General features: G+C 40.7%; 1 protein-coding gene across 1 annotated transcript; it reads right to left on the reverse strand.

The window, feature by feature from the left end:
• Positions 1–268: 268 nt before the first annotated feature.
• On the reverse strand, positions 269–10,852 carry LOC131113750 (excitatory amino acid transporter 1-like). The gene is made up of 9 exons (XM_058064268.2): positions 10,714–10,852; positions 8,619–8,756; positions 7,791–7,995; positions 7,644–7,686; positions 5,631–5,911; positions 5,314–5,547; positions 3,205–3,399; positions 2,995–3,129; positions 269–479 (listed from the first exon to the last, which is right to left on the reverse strand). The coding sequence occupies exons 1-9, from the start codon at positions 10,850–10,852 to the stop codon at positions 269–271; spliced, it is 1,581 nt and encodes a 526-aa protein (XP_057920251.2).
• Between the last annotated feature and the right edge of the window lie 10,476 nt (positions 10,853–21,328).

Below are 21,328 nucleotides of genomic sequence, written 5' to 3' on the forward strand. Positions count from 1 at the left end.
TACTTTCACTTCCACTTAAATGATCTAGTTGCACATAAAGCTGCACACCACACCCGTGCATGAAGATAACATGAGGATACATTAAACCACTATTTGAGACTATACTTTTTGCTTTTTGGATGGAAGAGGAATGTAAAAACTTCATCGATTCTCAAACACGACAAACAGCAGAAGCAGCGTGAAATCAAAGTGTACAAAAGTGTACAATAACAAAAGAAACTAAACAGCCTCAGCCTCACAAACTATGCTAAAAGGCAGTAAACTAAAACTACATGCTCGATTCATTGTGACCACACTTGTCATTTTCAAAATCGCTATTTTGTGAGATGAGCTTGTAAGGCTTCTTCCTCTCTTTCTCCTCCAGCACAGAGTTTCCCATTTCCACATCTTTGCTGCGAAGTTCGTGCCGAGAAAGGAACTCAACAATGCCCGCTCCAATGGAATCCCCCAAAACATTGGTGGTGGTACGCAGACGGTCCCTAGGCCCGAAGAATAAGAGAATGTGGGGTTACCGTCAGCTCCATTGAAAATGTCATCATGGTACTCTGGCATTATGACAAAACTGTAAAGCAAAAATGTGATGTCAGTGAGCAGTGAGCAAAAGTTTCCAATGATGCTAGAGATGGCCCGGATAGACGGATAGCATATCTGCAACCCTCATGCGGATAAGTGGCATGGAAGGAAAATGAATAGCTTCTCACCAAAATGTGGTGCATTCAAGGACAGCTGAACAATGTGAGATAGCTCCATGTTTGAGGAAAACACACTATAAACGTAAAAATGGTGGACTTTTTTTAACAGTAGTGCATGTAGGCTGTACATTGTACCTGTACTTCCACAAACAATAATCCCTCTCACTTTGAATTTTTTCACTTTATCAAAATTTTTCAGAAATATTTTAGAGTAATAAATAAATCATGCGGCTGCATGGCGGACGAGGCCTCACAGCTTGGAGAATCGAGTTCAATTCCACACTCGGCCATCTCTATGTGGAGTTTGCATGTTCTCCCATGCATGCGTGCGTTTTCTCCGGGTACTCCGGTTTCCTCCCACATTCCAAAAACATGCTAGGTTAATTGGTGACTCCAAATTGTCCATAGGTATGAATGTGGGTGGGAATGGCTGTTTGTCTATATGTGCCCTGTGATTGGCTGGCGACCAGTCCAGGGTGTACCCCGCCTCTCGCCCGAAGACAGCTGGGATAGGCTCCAGCACCCTCGCGACCTTCATGAGGATAAGTTGTAGAAAATAAATGAATGAATAATAAATTATGCTGTTACGTGTTGAAAATACCAAATTCTTTGTCCAAACTTCATATTTTACAAATTCTATGACTAAATTAAGCATGAATAGAAAAATGACACTGTCCTCCCCCTTCTGGGCGTCCTCACACTGCCCGTCACTGAAATGATGCTGGCCATTTGGCCTGAGAAAGGACAATCAATTGATATCAACAAAACCTATTCAATTGCAAACTGTGTTAAATGTAGGTCAACTGTGTTAACTGTAGTGTAGTTACCTGTAGTGAGCCATCTGCAAAGATGGATTTGGAGAATTCTAAACAAATGCCACTAAAATATATTTACTTCTCTTCACTACACATTTTTTAATACTGCAAAGTGACTTATAGACCAGAAAGTAGGGTGAATGAATCACACATCGTATACATAGACTCACCAGCCACTTTCAGACTGCCAGTTCACCAACCAGCGCCTGGTGGTTACTGACCCTTCAAAACAAAATGTCACTGCCTATGGTGCAAAACGGGAAGTAATGAAACCAAAATAAGGTCACACAACAGTGTGAAATGAGGAAAACAACACTCCACTAGTGTATCCACCACAATTTTAAATTAAGCACTAACGGGTCTGGCTTCTTCAGGATTACGTCTGGTTCATGAACGTAAAGACTTTATAGAGGACATATTTGGACCATCCAAGTTACAGGAGACAGGAACTTTTCTTCATTGCCCCAGTTAGCCGAGCAATTTCTGAGACGGGCATTCTAATTGAAATGATTAATTTTGGAAAGCTAATTATGTTTCTATGTTAAAAGTAACTCCAGAAAACATTCCATACAAAAGGAAATATGTAGAGCAGGACTTTAGGGAGACAGGAGAAGTGTGTCACTAGGTGGTAGTAGAGATGGAAGTAGGGATGATTCATCTATGGATGTGGATGTGAGGTAGGAGCAAGCCAGTGTTATGTAAGACTCAGGTAAGTCTCAGGTTTAATCTCATGTAAAGATGTGCAACCCAAGTCAATCTTAAGTCAAGATAACGCAGATCAAATCAAGTCCAAAATCAAAGGCTTGAAATTTTGAAGTCCTTGATCCAGAAGCATTCATTCATTCATTCATTTTCTACCGCTTATCCTCATGAGGGTGGCAGGGGGTGCTGGAGCCTATCCCAGCTGTCTTCAGGCGAGAGGCGATGTACACCTTGGACTGGTGGTCAGCCAATCACAGGGCACATATAGACAAACAACCATTCACACTCACATTCATACCTATGGACAATTTGGAGTTGCCAATTAACCTAGCATGTTTTTGGAATGTGGGAGGAAACCGGAGTACCCGGAGAAAACCCACGCATGCACGGGAAAACATGCAAACTCCACACAGAGATGGCCGAGGGTGGGATTGAACTCGGCTCTCCTAGCTGTGAGGCCTGCGCCCTAACCCCTCGACCGCCATACAGCCATACATTGTTTTATGACTGAGTTAAATGTAAAAGTTAGTTTGTCCAGTCATATTTTTTATTGTACTAAAATTAATGTTAAAATCTCATCTTATTCTCATGGACCCAATCTCGGGCATCATCTTGTCTCGTTACATTGTAAAGCAAAATTATTGTTCCTCTACATTCTTCTCCCCTGAGTGCTATAATTAGTTCTTGGGCAAATCTCCGTTTAGAGAGCAAAATCAAGTTTTAATGAATTCATGGGAGCATGTTTGAATACATGTCATGTATGTTTGTCAGTGCAGGATACTCACAGGAACCAATCAACTGCAATGATTAGAGTGATGTCATCAGTAGGAAGTCCAACAGAGGTCAATACAATCACCATGGTAACCAGGCCGGCTTGTGGGATGCCAGCCGCTCCTATACTAGCCGCAGTCGCTGTAATACTTGGTTAAAAAAGAACAATATAGTCAGAATTATGCAATGATTTCCTCATTATAGCCTCTTAAATTCATTCTTACCTGATTGTGATTATTTGGCCAAAGTTCATCTCCATGTTGTTGACTTGAGCAATAAAAATGGCTGCCAATGCCTCATACAGGGCAGTGCCATCCATGTTGATGGTGGCGCCCACCGGCAACACAAAGCGAGTGATTCGCTTGTCAATTCTGTTGTTCTCCTCAAGACATTTGAAGGTGACAGGAAGGGTGGCAGAGCTGGGGGATGACAAATAAAATGTCACCTTCGCATCAACTGATAACCCAATAAAAATGTCACACAACTCGCTCCTCCTCCTACAAACTTTCCTCTTCTCTCTTCAATTGCAGTTGTTCATTTATAACGTAATCCAGGTTTAAACCCTAAATATGCCTCACACACTTAAACACATTTAAAGCAAAACATGTACAGCTACTCCCCACTAATGAATGATAGATGATCTATGAACACATGGAATCACAGTCAAGGCACAGAACTATGGTGTGTTTAAAGACCTTCAAACAAAATGTGAAATTTCTATGCTTGATGAAAAAAACATTGAGACAGCATAAAGACATGAACATATAAAAATTGTCAGCTTTTTAAACAGTGGTACATATATGCTGTACACTGTACCTAGATTATCACCTATTTATACATTGATTACCCACTTATGGTGAATGAGACCTGTTTTCTTCCAAAAAGGCTCATTCATGAGTGTCATGTCTTCTCTCTCTTTGTATATGTGTACATTTAATTTGTTTTGCATTCATGCCCTCGTCAATTTATAAATAAGCCAGTCTCATATGTTATATTATTTCTATTGTGTTGTATTGTATTTATATAACATTGCTTTTTAGAGTGGTATGACAAAGTTGGTGCACCCCTGATAATTTCCAAGATTTTCCTTTATAAATGACTGGTTGTTGGGATCAACCATTCCAGTTAAATATATCATATAGCAGAAAGTGTGCAATTATGATTTAAACAAAAGTTGGTAGGTGCATAAATTTGGGCACCCCAAAACTAAAATACTTTCATCTGCCTTGCACACAGCCCAACAGCATGATGGAACCACCACCAAATGTTGCCATGCTTACCGCCAGTTGTTATGTCCAAATAACTCCATTTTAGTGTCATCAGTCCACATCACCTTATTGAAGCTGTCTTGTCCAAATGTGCTTCACGATACCTCAAGCGACTGTTTGTGGCATGTGAGCAGAAAAGGCTTTTTCCGCCTGACTCTCCCAGAATAGCTGAATTGTTGAATGATGCACAGTGACACCATGTGCACCTAGGTCATGTAGGTCTTTGGAGCTGGTCTGCGGGTTGAGTTTGACTGTTCTCACCATGCTTGGCCTCTGCTTATCTGATATTTTTCTTGGCCTGCCACTCCGGGCCTTAACTAGAACTTTGCCTGTGGTCTTCAATTACCTCACTGTGTTCCTCAGAGTGGAACCTGACAGCTGAAATCTCTGAGATAGTTTTTTGTATCCTTCCTCAAGACCATGATGTTGAACAATCTTTACTTTCAGGTCATTTGACAGTTGTTTTGAGGCTACCATGGTGCTACTCTGCAGAGAAGATGCAACTAACAATTGGCCACCTTGAATACCCTTTTTTGATTGGCTTCACTTGTGTATGCAGGTCAAGGGTTAATGAGCTTAACAAATTTTGTATTCCAATAATTAGTGTCTATCAAATCAATTAAACAACAAGGGTGCCCAAATGTATGCACCTACCTACTTTTGTTTAAATAATTATTGCACACTTTCTGTAAATCCTATAAACTTCATTTCATTTCTCATCTACTGTCATACTGTGTTGGTATGCTATATGATATATTTAACTGGAATGGTTGATCCCAACAATCAGTCATTTATAAAGGAAAATCTTGGGAATTACCAGGGGTGCCCAAACCTTTTCATTGTATGCTTATTTTAATATTTGTCTTTCTTCTGCAATTGAGCTTCTGCGACCAAGCAATTTCCTTTGCGAATCAGTCAAAAACTCTATATAAAAAGACCTGGAAAAAAGATTTAAACAAATATTTTTTTAACCATAAATTTGCAACTGTGCAGGGATCACTGTAGTTGTAGACATAGAGGAGCATGACAGTTATGTTTTGGATAATTTTCATACTTGAACCTCACCTGGAGGAGGTGCCCAATGCTGTGACCAGAGCTTGCAGAAGCCCAGCAATGAAAATAAAAGGGTTCTGCCGAGTGATGACAAAATATAGAGTGGGAAGAATTAGAATGCCGTGGATCATTAAGCCAATGATAACTGTGATGGTATACATGCCCAACTGCCCCCCCATCTGTGTCAGATCATCCATTTCCACTATTTTTCCTGCAATAAGGAACAAAATCCCAATAGGAGCATACCTGTGAAGAGGAGAAGGTGATGTTTTAGATGAGTGTGACTGCAACATGATAAATGCTACAGGAAGTGAAAGGTCAAGTTTTACCACATGATGATGGCAACCAGGCGCATGATCGCTTCATTGAGGCTGTCAAAGAAATCCCTCAAGAGCTGGCCTTGCTCCTTCATGTTGCCAATTATTAGCCCAAAGCACATGGAGAAGACCACTAGCCCGAGTGCATTTAATCCGTTCACCTGACCGGACACTGGAATCACTTCTTCTCGGGTGATCTCCATCACCTCCTGGGTTCCATTGGTGGTGTTGAAGAGTGTGTCATTCACTGTCACCGTCACATGAACAGCCCGCTTTCCATATTTGGTTTTATACTGGACACATTTGACAAGGGAGGAAGAGGAGGCATTAAACGGACCACACAATTACACATACTGCATCATCGTTGTGTGATTTACAGGTTCATAAGGAGACATAATCCCGCCGGCCTTCTCCTGGCTGGGCATGCCCGGACCCTCATAAAGGGAGGCGTCCGTAAGGCATCCAGACTAGATGCAGACTAGGACTAGCAGCTGTACTCTGAGCCCCTCCCAGATGACTGAGCTCCCCATCCGATCACTTGGGGCAAGTCCAGCCATCCTACAGAGGAAACTCATTTCAGCCACTTGTATCCATCTACATGTTGTTCTTTCAGTCATTACCCTATATTAGGGTGGGACTATAGATTGACTACTAAATTGAGAGGTACATCTGCTTCTCTGGTGTTAAACAATGCCAATGAGTTAGATAATGAGGTTTGTGCATTTGGAAGTGAGCCCTGAAAGTCGTTTTGAATGGTTCTGCACACTGATTTTTTGTAACATCGAGTTCTACTGACATCACTGCAACCTGGACTTCCTTATATGGACTTGCCCAGTTGAGCAATAGCCCCCTTGTTGTTAAGCTTTCCTAAAGTGGCAACCGTCAGGAATAAGTGGTTGGAGTTCTGATTCCCGTTCAGCAAGACAAAAACATTCAATGGAACCACATCACACGGGACTGTTTTGTGAACATGGGCCAATACGAGGCTGAACTATCTGCCAAAATCTAATTCTTAGCACATTTACCTAATGTTGACGCAGCATCCGGAGCTTATCTTGTCCAAGGATACTTCAACATGATCATGGTAGGACGGAGGATCGAAACCGCAACCTTCAGGTTGGGAAATGACCGCTCGACCACCTGATTCTTACCACTGCACTAGTTGGTCAAGTGGAATAGTCAGAAGAGCAATCTGTAAGTAGCAATTTATCTGTGTCCTAACTGTGTTTATTTTGTGTAAGTAATCAAAGAAAAGGGGTTCGGCAGCTGTCCGGACGTCTGTGGGAATGCTTGGGCATGTCAACAATCACAGCGGAGTGGGCTGGATGGGAGGTGTGCGTGGAGGGGGCCCCGGGGGTGGAGTAAATTACACAAGATCTAGAAAGCTGTCTGTGTCGGTTATCATGTTTTGCTGCTCTATACGAGTCCAGAACTCAATACATAGGCTTGAAAATTAGTATATTAATATTTCATCTTCATACTACTAAAACTATGTTGTTGTTTTTTCCTCATCATTTTACAACGTCATTCAGGTTCAATTTTGATTACGTTACATTGTTTTTTTCACTTTATTCTTGTAGAATTTTTTTTCCAATTTTGCAATATTTTTGCCACAAATGAGGCCACTCTCAACATTCCTGGGATAAATGATGGACAAACATTTTTTTGTGTCCATTGCACATGCCATTGTAATTGTGTGTGCAATTTTTGGCTAATTTAAAAAATCTTTAAAGCTGTTAACACAAAAGCTAAGCAGATTTGTGTTTTTCGTTTTGTTTAATGAACACAACCATGACTGTCCAAACCAAGATATGTCGTATAATGTGATTATGGGGTATCCTTACATGTGGATAGGTATGCTTTCATGTCATTGAGCTTATCATTTGAGTACTTTGACGTCACTAGAACACTTAAGACCGTGCATGATATGCTGCAGACAACAAAGTACTGCAAAGGAAGGGACTCTCACATCTACGGAGAAAAAGAATCAGGTAGACGTATTGTAACAAGAATTATGTGACTCACCTGTTGTGTGCAAGCTTGGACCAAATTCGGAGGAAACATATTTCTGAAATGAAAATCCACAGAGCATTACAGCTAGTATTACAACTCATGATGTTGTGATTCTTCCATACACGCACAATGCTACTCTCTCACACACTTGCAAGCTACCTGATCAGATCTAAAAAGGCATCTGCAGGACTGACTTGCTCTATTGTCTGCTGCTTTCCAAACTCATCTTTGGATCCTCTTCCTGGATGGATGATGAGGACAATGAGGATGCCAATGAAGACTGCGATGAAGGTAGTGGTCATGTAGTAGATCACAGCTCTCATGCCCATCTTCCCTGAGGCTTTGCTGTCCAAAGCAGCCATTCCTAATGGACACAGGATAAAGACAACAATTGTTTATTTCTCCAAACACAAACTCTTAGTTATAAAATTGTGATATGTTTATGTCTTAATACTTCACTGATAATGTTTTTTTTTGTCTTTATTCGGTAGTCCTTGAATGCGCCATAGTTTTGTGCTGTGACTGACTATACCGTGACTCCTACTCCATGTCTTCATGGACCATCCTACATCATCACGCAGTGGTGAGTATCTATCATTTTATATTTTAAATTGGTTTAATAAATGTGGAAGAGTGAGCTATGTGTTTTTATGGGCATATCAATTACTCGCAGACGTTCGTCATTGCTTTGTTTTTTATGAACTGAAAAACATTTTTGCTCTTGCTTTTAATTTGTGTATGAAGCACACGCACCCTATCCTTTCATTCTGATACTTAGTTGTAAGTGTCACCTCTTGGTGAATTTGAATATACAGTATAATCCACCTTCTTTGCGGTCAAATTCATTATTATTCAGCATAGTATAAAAATCTATTTCATGCATTTGACTTGCTCTCCAATTGGTGCTGGTGTTTCATCTTCATGGAAATATAGCAATGACGACCACCTACCAGCTCACGCATACTACACACAAATTGATGAATTTACCTGTTATGAGACTGGAAACTAGCAAGGGTAGGACGAGCATCTGCAGCATTCTCATCAATAATTCTCCGGGGAAAGAGAAATATTTCACCTCTCGGTATGACATCTTGTAGGGGCGCAATGCAAACCCCAGAATAATCCCTGGAAGGGGAAGGAAGACTGAACAGTGTGTATGACACTCTTTCACCACATTTCCCTGCACACAAAATTCCTGTTTTAAGCAAAATATCTAAGCAAAAACTTCTGAGACAGCCAAACAACTTTTTCAGATTGCCAATTCGGAATCAAGGTTATTTTCTCATGATTAAAAATCAAATTGGTAACCCGGGCATATGCTTGCATCATTCCAATATTATGTCATAAAAACACGTAAATAGATTCAGGAGGAACAGTGTGGTTTTTGTCTTGGCCATGGAACTGTGGACCAACTCTACACTCTTGGCAGGGTCCTTGAGAGTTTCCCCATGTGTTTTGTGAAGGCATTGAACCATATTCCTTGAAGAATCCTGTGGGCAATATGGGCACCAGACCACCTAATTCAGGTGGTTCAGCTTGGTCCACATGCCAGCTATAAGTAGTAGGACTCTTTTCCAGTGTTGGTTGGACTACTTCAGGTCTGCCCTGTTCATTACTTTTATGGACAGAGTTTTTAGGTGCTCGATCTCCAAGGCCAAATGCATTTTGCTCACCTGGAAAATAGTGAGGGTCATCTTTGGGCGAGACACTGCCCCAGGTAGAGGAGTTGAAGTACCTCTGGGTCTTGTTGCTGAGTAAGGCAAGAATGGTGTGGAACCTGCAGTGATGAGGACACTGCATCGTTCCATACTGGTGACGAGAGAGCTGAGCCAAGAGGCAAAGCTCTCAGTTTACCTGTCCCGCTACTGTATGTATGTTCCTACCCTCACCTATGGTCATGAGCTTTGGTTTGTCACCGAAAAGATGATAGGTAAAAGCGACTGAAATGACTTTTCCCGGTAGGGTGCATATAGGAGGGCTCTCTCTACCCCAGTCTGGTATTAGATCTGTGGCAGCTTTTTGCATAAGTTGAAGGATGCCAGCCTCCTGAGGAAGTACAGATGGCTCGCCCTTTACTGCACAGAGCATCTATGCTGGCAGTCCAGTTTATCATCCAGATGCACTCCCAGGTAATATACAGTAGTTGTGAACAGGTTCAGAGTGTGTCCACCACCATTTCCCTGGTCTAGGTAGTCTTGAGGTGCAGATGGTTTGTGTAGCACCGGTCCTGGATACTTTTTCTGTGCTCATCCTCCTGTCTGTTCCTGATACATCCCACGGTGGCTGTGTCATCCACAAACTTCTGTACATTACAGAATTGTAAACGAACACCGTTTCCATACAGTGATGATGGTCACAGTCCAAGACCTGCAGTTCACCAGTCACACGTACTGAAGTCTGCCAGTCAGGTGGTCTGTGATCCCTTCCCACAGGGGAGACCCTACTGCCATCTGTGTCAGTTTGTCCCTGAGGAGCTGAGGCTGGATGGTTTTAAAGGCGCTGGAGAAGTCCAAAAATGTAATCTTCACAGCACGACCCCCTCCGTCCATGGGTGATAGATTTGGTGAAGCAAGAAGTTGATGGTGTCCTCAACTCCCACTTTCTCCCGGGATGCAAACCGCAAAGGGTCAAGTGTGCGATGGGCGGTGGCCTCGGTGGCCTCAGCAGCCATTCTTCAGTCTTCATCACATGCAAAGTTATTCAGCTCACCAGGAGGTGGTCTCTTTGGGGCTGGAACAATGAAGGGAGTCTTCCACAGCTGTGGAACCCCACCCAACCCCAAGCTCAGTTTGAAGATGCGCTATAGAGGGTCTCACAGCTCCTCTGTGCAGGCTTTCAGTAATGGAGGTGATAGCCCATCTGGACCTGCAGCTTTGCTGGGGAACAGCCTTCTTCCTGTGCTGATGACTTGAGTGGGGGCTGCTGTGCGTGGGTTGGGACAATATTGGGAATATGCTATATGCTGATGCATGCACACAGGACTTGCCTTAAAAAGAATATGAACCTTAACTGGAATATTGTGTGCATGTAAAGGCAGTCTTTGGGATCAAGGTGGCTATTTAGTTTGAACAGGAATCCATACCTGCAATAACTGCACCGACTGTGAAAAGTACAAAGGCGTTCTTCTTCAAGAAAGTCTGGACATCCTCTTTGGAAATCTCCTCCACTTTCCTCTTGGCCTTCATGGTCCGTATGTGGATGCCTTCCCTGAAACGCTGCATCCTGCTGCAGCCATGCAAAAATAGTGACAGTTTACACTATCTCACAGTCTCAAAGTCTCACAGTCATCTCACAGTCATGCAGAGCATATTTATTCATGGCTTGTTTGGATTGAAAGACTCATGCTCATCATGAGATGGTTCGCTTTTGTTGTCATTGTGGAAGACCACTTTGCAATAACTGCCTCCCCATCACCAAATCAGTTACATACTCACACACACACACACACACACACACACAGATAGTGACAGATCCTCATAGAATGATGATGGAGGGCAACATGTAAGATAAACAACAAAAGAAGATAAAGTTGAAGTGCAAAAGATCAACATCTGAGGAAAGAACATGATCAGTGAAGCATAACGACATATCTACTTGTATGTTAAAAAAAGGTGTCCTTTTGTAACAGTGGCACATGTACGTATGCTGTACATTTTACCTCTATCATTTACATTTGTAGCTTGCTGCTTGCGTCATGAATGAGGCAACTATAGCTGCACCGCATACATTTCATTTAAAATCTCAAACTTTGAGTTTCCCCAAAAATGTTGGTAATTTCAATAAAGTACAAGTTTAAAAAGGCATGAAAATGTCCTTATTAATCCAAAAATATCGAACTGTGACATTACAGTATCAAATCAAACCGTACTGTGAATTTTCTGTCTTTGCAACCTTAGTTATTATGGCATGTTTATGTGCTCCATAAAGTGATTCATTGACTCGTGTTGCTTTCAGCTCAACATAAGAATAAATACTGATGTCACAACAGTAAATGATATAATAGTACATAACATATGACATGATACAAAACAACAACTTTACCTTATTATGTATTATCTATTATTGCACTACAAATTTGAATTGAACTTTACATATTTATTGATTTATGTATTTATTTTTATTCTATTTTCTTGTTTTTCCCTTCTTATCTCTCCTTGTCATTTTTAGAGAGCTGCTGCAAACATGAACTTCTCTTGAAAATGGATAAAGTATATCATACGCAAATTGAATGTAAAACATAAAACTTATTGCACCAGCATTAAGCTGCTCTTATAGTGAAGTGTTTAAGGTATATGCTAACTAAAAATAAAGATATTATAAGTCCTTAATGAAATATGCTTGTAATGAGGCCAGAAAGTTCAAATAATTAACAGTAGCTGTTTGTGTTAGAAGTACACTTTTTTGATGATGCCAGAGAGTTTAAATAACTAGGAAAGGCTAATGTTCAAGAGCCATCAATACACGAAAGAACTGATGACTAACAGCAACATAAATATGGAGCTGATAGGGGGAATGTACTTGCAAGGTGCTGAATGTTGGACACTTCTAGTCAATCCCCATTAGTGGGGTGAGCTAGGGAGGGGCCCTACTTTGTGAAGTTTTTCCCCTCCTCCCACCAACAGGGACCAAAGGAGATGGCTAGGAATCTCAGGGTTGTGTGTGGTTTTGTGTTTTCTATGTTTTGGGGCCTGAACTGCAGAATAAATCATGCACTATAAACAATTACTGTTAATTTACGGCCAATTTCCAACTTATCTTTATTTTTTACAGCAGAATGAAATAACCTGACTGAAATCAAACTGGCTAGCTGGCGAGTGACTGATTTTCAGTGCCAGAGAAAGAGCACGTCCAAAATAATTTTACATCGAGCCTGCAGAATTAAGGACTTATCTCAAACACTTGGTGGCTGATGGAAGAGTGAAATGAGTAACAGAGATGGCCGTGGTGGGTTTTATTTTACTTTCTGTCAACTTTTACATGAGGTGTAATGATTTGTATTTTGATTAGACTGCGTTGTGTTACGTTACATTACGTTACGTTACGTTACGTTACGTTACGTTACGTTACGTTACGTTACGTTACGTTACGTTACGTTACGTTACGTTAGTTGCTCTCCTGCGTGCCGCACCAACTGACATTGAAGATAAGAAAAGCAAATGGCCTTTTCTTTTCATTCTCAGGTACATCCACGCCTATTTTGAGTTGCTTACAGACACCAATGTGCTTCGTCGCTTGGAACTCAGTATAGAGGAATGTGGAAGAGCCATCACAGAATACTTCAGAGTAAAACTGACCAACAAAGATATCCTCTGTAACAGCGAAGGTACAGAGATGGTGCTTCGCATTGGTCAGCTGCTCATGGTACACTTATGGTTGTCTTTGTTCGTTCCAGGTGCCTGCCTTTGTAGCTGACATTGAAACAACCTTCACTCCTGCTGCAAGTCCTCGTCTGATACTGCTTGGTAAGCATTTCATTTTCCTTGTTTCATATGTTACATTGGTCATTGTTTTGAGACTATGGATGTGTACATAAAGTAAACGATGTTGATGATGTCACTTGAAGTTTCAGGTGGAACAGAGAATGTCAATATTGGATGCTGGATGATCACTCTGGAGGGGCGTATAATATCTCAGGGCATCACGCCATCCTTTTTGACAGGACTGGCTGCTGTGTTTGCAGTCTACTACATAGTATTCAACCTTCAGTATCAAGAGGAGGGAGCTTGTACTCTTGAACGTATTCAGAGGTAAGAATCATTTCATTTCCTTGTCATCATTATAGATTTTGTATTTTATTTATTTAATTACTGAAAACTGGAACCTGAATAGGCTGCATGGCAGCTGAGCGGTTCTCAGGCATCTCTGTGTGGAGTTTTCATGTTGCATGTTAGATATAGTTTCATTTCAGTCTCTAATCATAGACTATTCTGATTTCAGTTGCTTCATTCGTATCAATCCAGAGAGAGGATGGAAGACCACCTGAGGAAAGGGTGTCTCCAAGAAGACTGGTATGATGATCCAGAAGAAGTCTGCCACAGTGAATACACGTCTCCACACTACTGAAGAACCTCATGGACTTTGAATAGGACCAGTGAGCTATCTCTTGTCTCATGCTCTTAACTCCATATGTTGTTCTGACTGACATTGCCACATCAAACCATAAAAGACTCTGATATGATCAGCTTTATAAGCATGTTATGTTATTGTACGTCTATGACTTATTTTTGTTTTTGCTGTTGTTTTAGAGCATCGACACTGCTAGCCATAGAGACCAACAACGGCCGGGAATGTGATGATCATCTCTCCCTGACTAAATAATCTTTGCTTTGAATCAGGACTGTCCACACCTACTCAGACGAAGATAAACGTGCACCTACCTTGCAGAACTCTTTAGGAGGTAAAACACAAGCCTCACAGGACTCTATTGAGGTAAAGAACAAGCCTACCTAACTTTACCAAGAGCCTATGTCACAGAACTCCTTTAAGACGTCTTGATTTTCCCCAAATGTTGCGCCATTGATGCATATTTAAGTTATATAAGTTCTTACTGAGATGCTGTATATTTCCATACATGGCAGGAAATTATATTCAAAGATATAGCTCTAGGATAGAGACCGTGAAGATTAATATGCTCCCAGGGCTTCTCTATCTATTCCAAGCACTATCAATTAATATCCCAAAAAAACAGTTTAAACAATGGAATAAAATGATCTCAAGGTTTGTGTGGCATAACCAAAAGCAAAGACAAGTGGGGCATGGGACTACCAAATCTTAAAGAATATTTCCATGCTGCACAGATGAGAGTGGTTGTTGTAAATTCCCTCATTGTGACTGCGATGTTTGGTGCAGGCACTGTTCAGGCCAGACTGTGGTCGTGTTTGTAGCAGGGAACTTGCGGGGCAGCTGAGGGGTTCTCTGTAAGACCACAGCCTAGCCGTCAGAAGGCTTGTTCTTCTTTCCATACATGTCTGTCTACGTTCATGAGAAAGGTAAGCTAATGGGCTGTTACGACTGTTAACGACTGTTTGCGATCGTTATTTATGTGCCAATTAGGCGGCAAATATAGCCCATTATGTCGTGTGCCCACGTTTATTCTTCTGACCCTTTCACATGCTCGCTAACCTGTTGCCGCCCTTTCCATAGCCAAATACAGTGTATGTGTTGCGTAGTGCCTGTGCTGTTTCAAGCTAGTGACCTGTATTTGTGCTGATGTTCATTCATTTCAGAAACCAGACGCATTACGGCATACCAGTTAACCTGTCAGTTGGAATTGGACTGTAATCAATAAAGTCCATACAGTTCTGCCACAGTGTCAGGACTCACTCTCTAACCGGAGTTCTGATGTGGATGAGGTGCTCCAGCGACACTACTGCTCTCCCCCACAGTGGTTCTGTATTGTGTGACATACATTTTCTTGGAACTGACCATTAATGGGAGAGAAATTCAAAGTGCCATTGCGGATGACAAGAAAGGAAGACGGGTATGACCATGCCGATGATGTGACCAGTTTTACACTAGAACTATGGTTCAGTCTAATAAGTAAACTTAACTTTGTCTGTAGCTGGGATAGGCTCCAGCACCCCCCGCGACCCTCGTGAGGAAAAGCGGTAGAAAATGAATGAATGAATGAATGAGCTTTGTCTGTTACAATGGATAGCTTATGATAAGATTTGTTCTGAACAGTCATGATAAGACCTTTCAACAATGGATGCCAAGAGGTATACCCGCACATTGTACAATAGTAAACAAGGGGAAATTCATGAGATGCCAAGAACTACAAAAAATATACGACCTGGGCAAAAATTATTATTTTAAATACATTTGAGAAAATTTAATATTGAGAAATTACTATGACAGGAAAATAAAATGCTTGATGAATAGAAGAAGACATGGGGTGATTCAAATGGCAATGTCTGTTTATAAATCAAAACCTACCAAAATAGTATCCACGCTATATAAAAATTTTATGGAGGAAAGAGAGCTCAAAACAAACATTACAGAAACCGAATGGTTGAGTATGATTTTAACCCAAAGCTCCACAACATCATCTCGGGTCTAGAGGGAGCATTGCTGGAAGAATATAATCGGATTTTTCATTACACCAGAAATCAAACAAAAATATCTTAAAGTTACCCAGCCATGCTGGCACCACTGTGGTACAGTCAGTGTTAACCATTCACATGTGTTTTGGTTCTGCCCAAATATCACCAATTTTTGGAAGATGGCATGTAAAACTATGGAGAAGATTTTGGGTTACAACATGACATTGTATCTGGGCCACTTGGTGAGAGACCTTGTGTTAAGGGAAGATAGGTATTTATATAAAATCATGTTGGTAGCATGTAAAAAAGTCATTACCAAAAAATGGTTTAATCCAAGACCCCTGGTACCGGAGGACTGACTTTGTGTGATGAATACAATACAGGATATGGAGCTATTAACACATGGATTGGGGACTGAAGAAGACATATGTGGAGAAAACTGGGTGAAATGGACTCTGTTCACGGACAGAAACCAAGGAAATGACTCAAATTACACCATGACAAGGAATGTGAAATCCTAACTTGTAAACTGTGATTTTGTTTGTATTACTGTTGAAGTTTTGTTTAAAAAAAATTGAAAAAAAAAGTTGAAAAAAAAATGCTTGTAGCAACAAACACTTGTTTAACTGTGTGCCATAATGTGCAAACAGCTGATTAAAATAAGGAAAAGGCACTTGCCAAACAACAACAAAATAAATACTTTATTTCTTTCCTTAGTTTGTCTTTGGCATCAAACACTTGTCGAAGTGGGATCTGCCTGGTAGGTAAAAATAGACTATTAAAAATGACTAGTCGACTATTACATTTGTTGACTATTTAATCGTGGCCTCCCTACATGACATATGACAATGTCATCATTAGTAGTAGTATTACAGTATACTGTATTAAACAACAGCAATGTGTGATAGTAGTAATAAGGAAAATAAGGATAATATGGGTTAGGCACACATTTTCCAACACAAAAGTTTCCACCTACCTCTGAAGATGTGCAGCTTGGTTCTTCTCTCTTTGCAGTGGTTGAGCTGAATGAGTGGAGTGTGTTGCATTCTATTCGGGTTCAGGAGAACAGAGAAGCTCAGAGGGGAGATGGTGCTTTCCTACACACACAGTAATTGGGAGGTGAGAGAGCAAAAGGGAAAGAGTTACATTCAAGTACATCACATATTTACAATTGTAGAATTCAACATGCATGAAAAGGTGCAGCATTTAACCCTACCCAATTCCATGTCTGAGGAACGACTGACAGTTTCTTCACTTCCTATCTTTAACACCAGTATTATTACCAGTTTATTGCGTGGTTGCAGACCCGACTTTGGTAAGGGAGTTTCCACGAAGTAAGATTCTTTCTTTTTCAATTGGATATATTTTGGTGGAACATGGAAAACCTGTTAATGATCTTCTAAATATGTTTTTTATATTAGAGCCCTCCACATGACATAATATCCCTATAATAAAACTTTACACTCTTATTACCCAATAAAGTAGATATAACAACTCTAAGCTATTACATTTATGTAATTTAGAATTTAAAAAAATCTCATAATATTACAAAATTATTCTAATGAAATAACATCATTTTTCTTGTTAAGAGACTTGGAGAGTAAGATTTAGCATAGTCATCTAAAAATATTGACTTTGATAAAATTACAGGTGTTTTTTTTCATTTCTTCTGTTATTTAAAATATTCCAACTATTTCAACTTTCTTTTTGTAATTCTGGTTCTCTTTAATGACCTTATTTCCATATCTGCTTAATTTTTGTTTGTCTCTCATAATATGACATCTTTTTAAAACACTTCTTCAATATTTAAACTTTTTCTTACTAAATTACAAATTTATTTTCTGCTGATTTGCTTTTCATTTTGTAGTTTTTTTCATGTTAAATGAGACTGTGCTGATAAATTTGCCAATTAAAAACAGCTGTGGGCCACTGGGCCGCACTTTGGACACCCGTGCCATACGATGTGCACTATTGCTATTTTCTTCTCTTTGCTTTGTGTTTATGCACCCTCTTTTCTTTCATGTACAAACAAAACTGTTTTAAATTACACTCTCACCAACCTGGGGACATGTGATAGTTTGAGTTAATTCCACAGATCCACAATTAGCTGAAAAAGTAGAGCTGCTTCTGCAATGACCTCACTATATGGAAAAGTATTCCCTGATGAATCTGAATATAATTAGCAAAGAATACCCCAAAAATCAGGTCATGTCTCTATTACTCTCCTGTCACACTAATGAATGAAATGTAGATAGTGGCAAAAGAAAAACATGTTGCCAACAGGTGTTTAAGTAATTATTTTCACAGCAGCCATTTGGACATAAAGGGGGAGTAAAATTTCTGCAAGGTTGGTACGTTTGTCTTATGTCATGCTTGAGCAACGTTGGTGCCAGCAGTGGTTTATACGGGTAAATCAGCTGACTTTGGGCAAGAGGTGGGGTTCACCCTGGACTGGTTGCCAGTCACTAGTCACATTCACATTCATACTTATGGAGTCTCTAATTAACCCAACATCCATGTGTTTGGAATGTGTGAGGAAACTGGACTACCCGGAGAAAACCCCCACACACACCCGGGGGGAAAATGCAAACTCCACCCAGAGATGCCCAAGATGTTACGTCAATTGGTGACTCTTGAGTTGTCCATAGGTATGAATGTGAGTGTGAATGGTTGTTTGTCTATATGTGCCCTGTGATTGGCTGGCGACCAGTCCAGGGTGTACCCCGCCTCTTGCCCAAAGACAGCTGGGATAGGCTCCAGCATACCCGTGACCATAGTGAGGATAAGCGGTAGAAAATGGATGGATAGAACATGAAAATGAGTACTCATGTTTCAATCTTTCAATCCACTGTGCCATGATCATCTTGCCGGCTTTCATGCAATGGAACAACTCATTCATTCATTCATTTTCTACCGCTTATCCTCACGAGGGTTGCGGAGGTGCTGGAGCCTATCCCAGCAGTCTTCATGCTAGAGGCGGGGTACACCCTGGACTGGTCACCAGCCAATCACAGGGTGCAATGGAACAACTGTGAAACGTAATTTCTTGATTGTGATTGCTTCATTAGTAGCCAATCATTAACTAGAAATGCCGACATCATCCAAATCCTGCATTTTTATTGGTTCAGAGATTCAAATATGTCATGTGCACAAGCATAGAATTTGGGTCCAAAGGGGTTAAATGCGAACATAAAATATATTCTTAAATACTAATAATCCACGTCAAAGATGTGTGATATTACGTATATAGTGGCAGTCTAGGTACAAAAAAGTGGCACTTGATGGATTTCCAACTCATGATGACATGTAAAACAAGGTGAGGCATGGATGCAGAGTTTAACGTTTTATTCGAACAATTGACAAAAAACTTAAACCAGTCACGCACAAAAACACATGCATGCACGGCTGGAAAACTGTGGCTCGTATCCCTGTCACTGATCAATGTGTCTCCCTTATGTAATTTTTACGCAAGCCTGATTGCCATCAATTCCATAGCAACCCAAGGGTCCCTCACCTGACACGCACCCACACACATCCATACACCCTGAAAATTACATGTTTGGCTACACGGCGCCGAGTGGTTAGCGTGCAGGCCACACAGCCAGGAGACCGGAGTTCGATCCACCCTCGGCCATCTCTGTGTGGAGTTTGCATGTTCTCCCTGTGCATGCGTGGGTTTTCTACGGCTACTCCGTTTTCCTCCCACATTCCAAAAACATGCTAGGTTGATTGGTGACTCCAAATTGTCCATAGGTATGAATGTGAGTGTAAATGGTTGTTTGCATATACATATGTGCCCTATGATTGGCTGGCGACCAGTCCAGGGTGTACCCTGCCTCTCACCCGAAGACAGCTGGGATAGGCTCAGGCACGCCCTTGTGAGGATAAGCGGTAGAAAATGAATGAGTGAATGAATATTACATGTTTCATTGTTCGTGCTAAATGTATTCGTATTCCTTATGTAAAAATAACTCAACACTATTTGTGTGCTTTGTATTTAAGTGAAGAACATATGAAGAGCTTGCAATCAAAAGGTGCTAAATCCAATTTTCACTAAGTTGCATGTTTTTCATGAGTTTAATAGACCTCTGTCATGTGTATCCAAATCACATATTTTGGTCTTGAAATCATTTTTAAAAATATGAAAAAAAGTGATGAAATTTATGCTTTCAACCAAAAGGCGCTATTTCCATTTCAGATTTCAACCAAAAGGAGCTAAATCCTTTTCTTTATTCTTTTTTCTGATTGGCCCAAGTTTCCCATCTATTGATAATCTGACCAATCAGAGAGAAGAATACAATTGGCACTGCACATACAGAAAGCCAGTATCAGTGCGCATCCTGTTTTGTTTGTGTACATTAAGTATACGTATGATAGTTACAGTATGTTATGCAATTCAGGAGAACACAAATTGTGTTTTTACAGTATTCTGTAACATGGAAGTTTTTTTTACGCCATAAAAGGCATGTCTCTACCTTGACACCTCCAACTTTCATGAGAAACATTATTTTACTTGTACTAAAAAACATACAGGTGGCACGGCGGTCTAGTGGTTAGCGCGCAGACCTCACAGCTAGGAGATGAGGGTTCAATTCCCACCCTCAGCCATCTCTGTGTGGAGTTTGGATTTTCTCCCCGTGCATGTGTGGGTTTTCTCCGGGTACTCCAGTTTCCCCCCACATTCCAAAAACATGTTAGGTTAATTGGCGAGTTGGTGTGAGTTGTTTGTCTACAGCAGGGGTCGGCAACCTTTACTATGAAAAGAGCCATTTTACCCAATGCCCACTGAAGAAAAATAGCCTGGAGCCGCAAAACATATAGTATGTTTAAAACAACATTGGAGGGAATTTGGGGGTATCAAAGTAGTTCAGATAAGAAAAGACGAGTTGCTAGTTTTGGAGATAAACTTACATAAATGTATGTGTAAACTACTGTAAACGTAAAAACAAGTTCCCATGCCGCTGTTTTTAAATTATCTCGAATTTATTTTTTAGATTTGTAGGTAAGTATTACTTGTTTTTCTTCATGTACTGAACTGGATAGCAGTCAGAACTCACTCAGGATGCATTCATGGTCTCAGACAAAGTTGGATTTTTTAAAACTCATTACAAAAGACGTGCATTTTCTCCACTCGGGTGTTAAAAATATTCAAGCATCGCAAAGGGAGCCACAATAAAGAGGCTGAAGAGCCACATGCGGCTCTGGAGCCGCAGGTTGCTGACCCCTGGTCTACAGTATATGTGCCCTGTGATTGGCTGGCGACCAGTCCAGGGTGTACCCCGCCTCTCGCCCGAAGACAGCTGGAATAGGCTCCAGCACCCCCCGCGACCCTTGTGAGGAAAAGCGATATAAAATGAATGAATGAATAAAAAACATACAATGTAAAGAGTTTGAGTTTGTAATGAGATGAATAAAGGAATTAAAACCCACAAATAAATATTAAAAAATATACCTGTAATATATAAGATAATCTCTGATTTAATGTCTACCTGTAAATTACACGTCATGCATAATGTTTTTGGGTTTTTTAGAATCCATTACAAACCGCCCATTATGTTCTCCTACTATTCATGCATGCATGAATGCCACAACAGAGCACGTCCAACGTAAAAATCCCACGTTCTACGTCGCCAATCAGAGATCGGTATACAGATG

The sequence above is a fragment of the Doryrhamphus excisus genome, linkage group LG10 (genome assembly GCF_037039965.1).
Source record: "Doryrhamphus excisus strain RoL-2023G ecotype Guam linkage group LG10, RoL_Dexc_Guam_v1.1, whole genome shotgun sequence".
Taxonomy (NCBI): Eukaryota; Metazoa; Chordata; class Actinopteri; order Syngnathiformes; family Syngnathidae; genus Doryrhamphus; species Doryrhamphus excisus.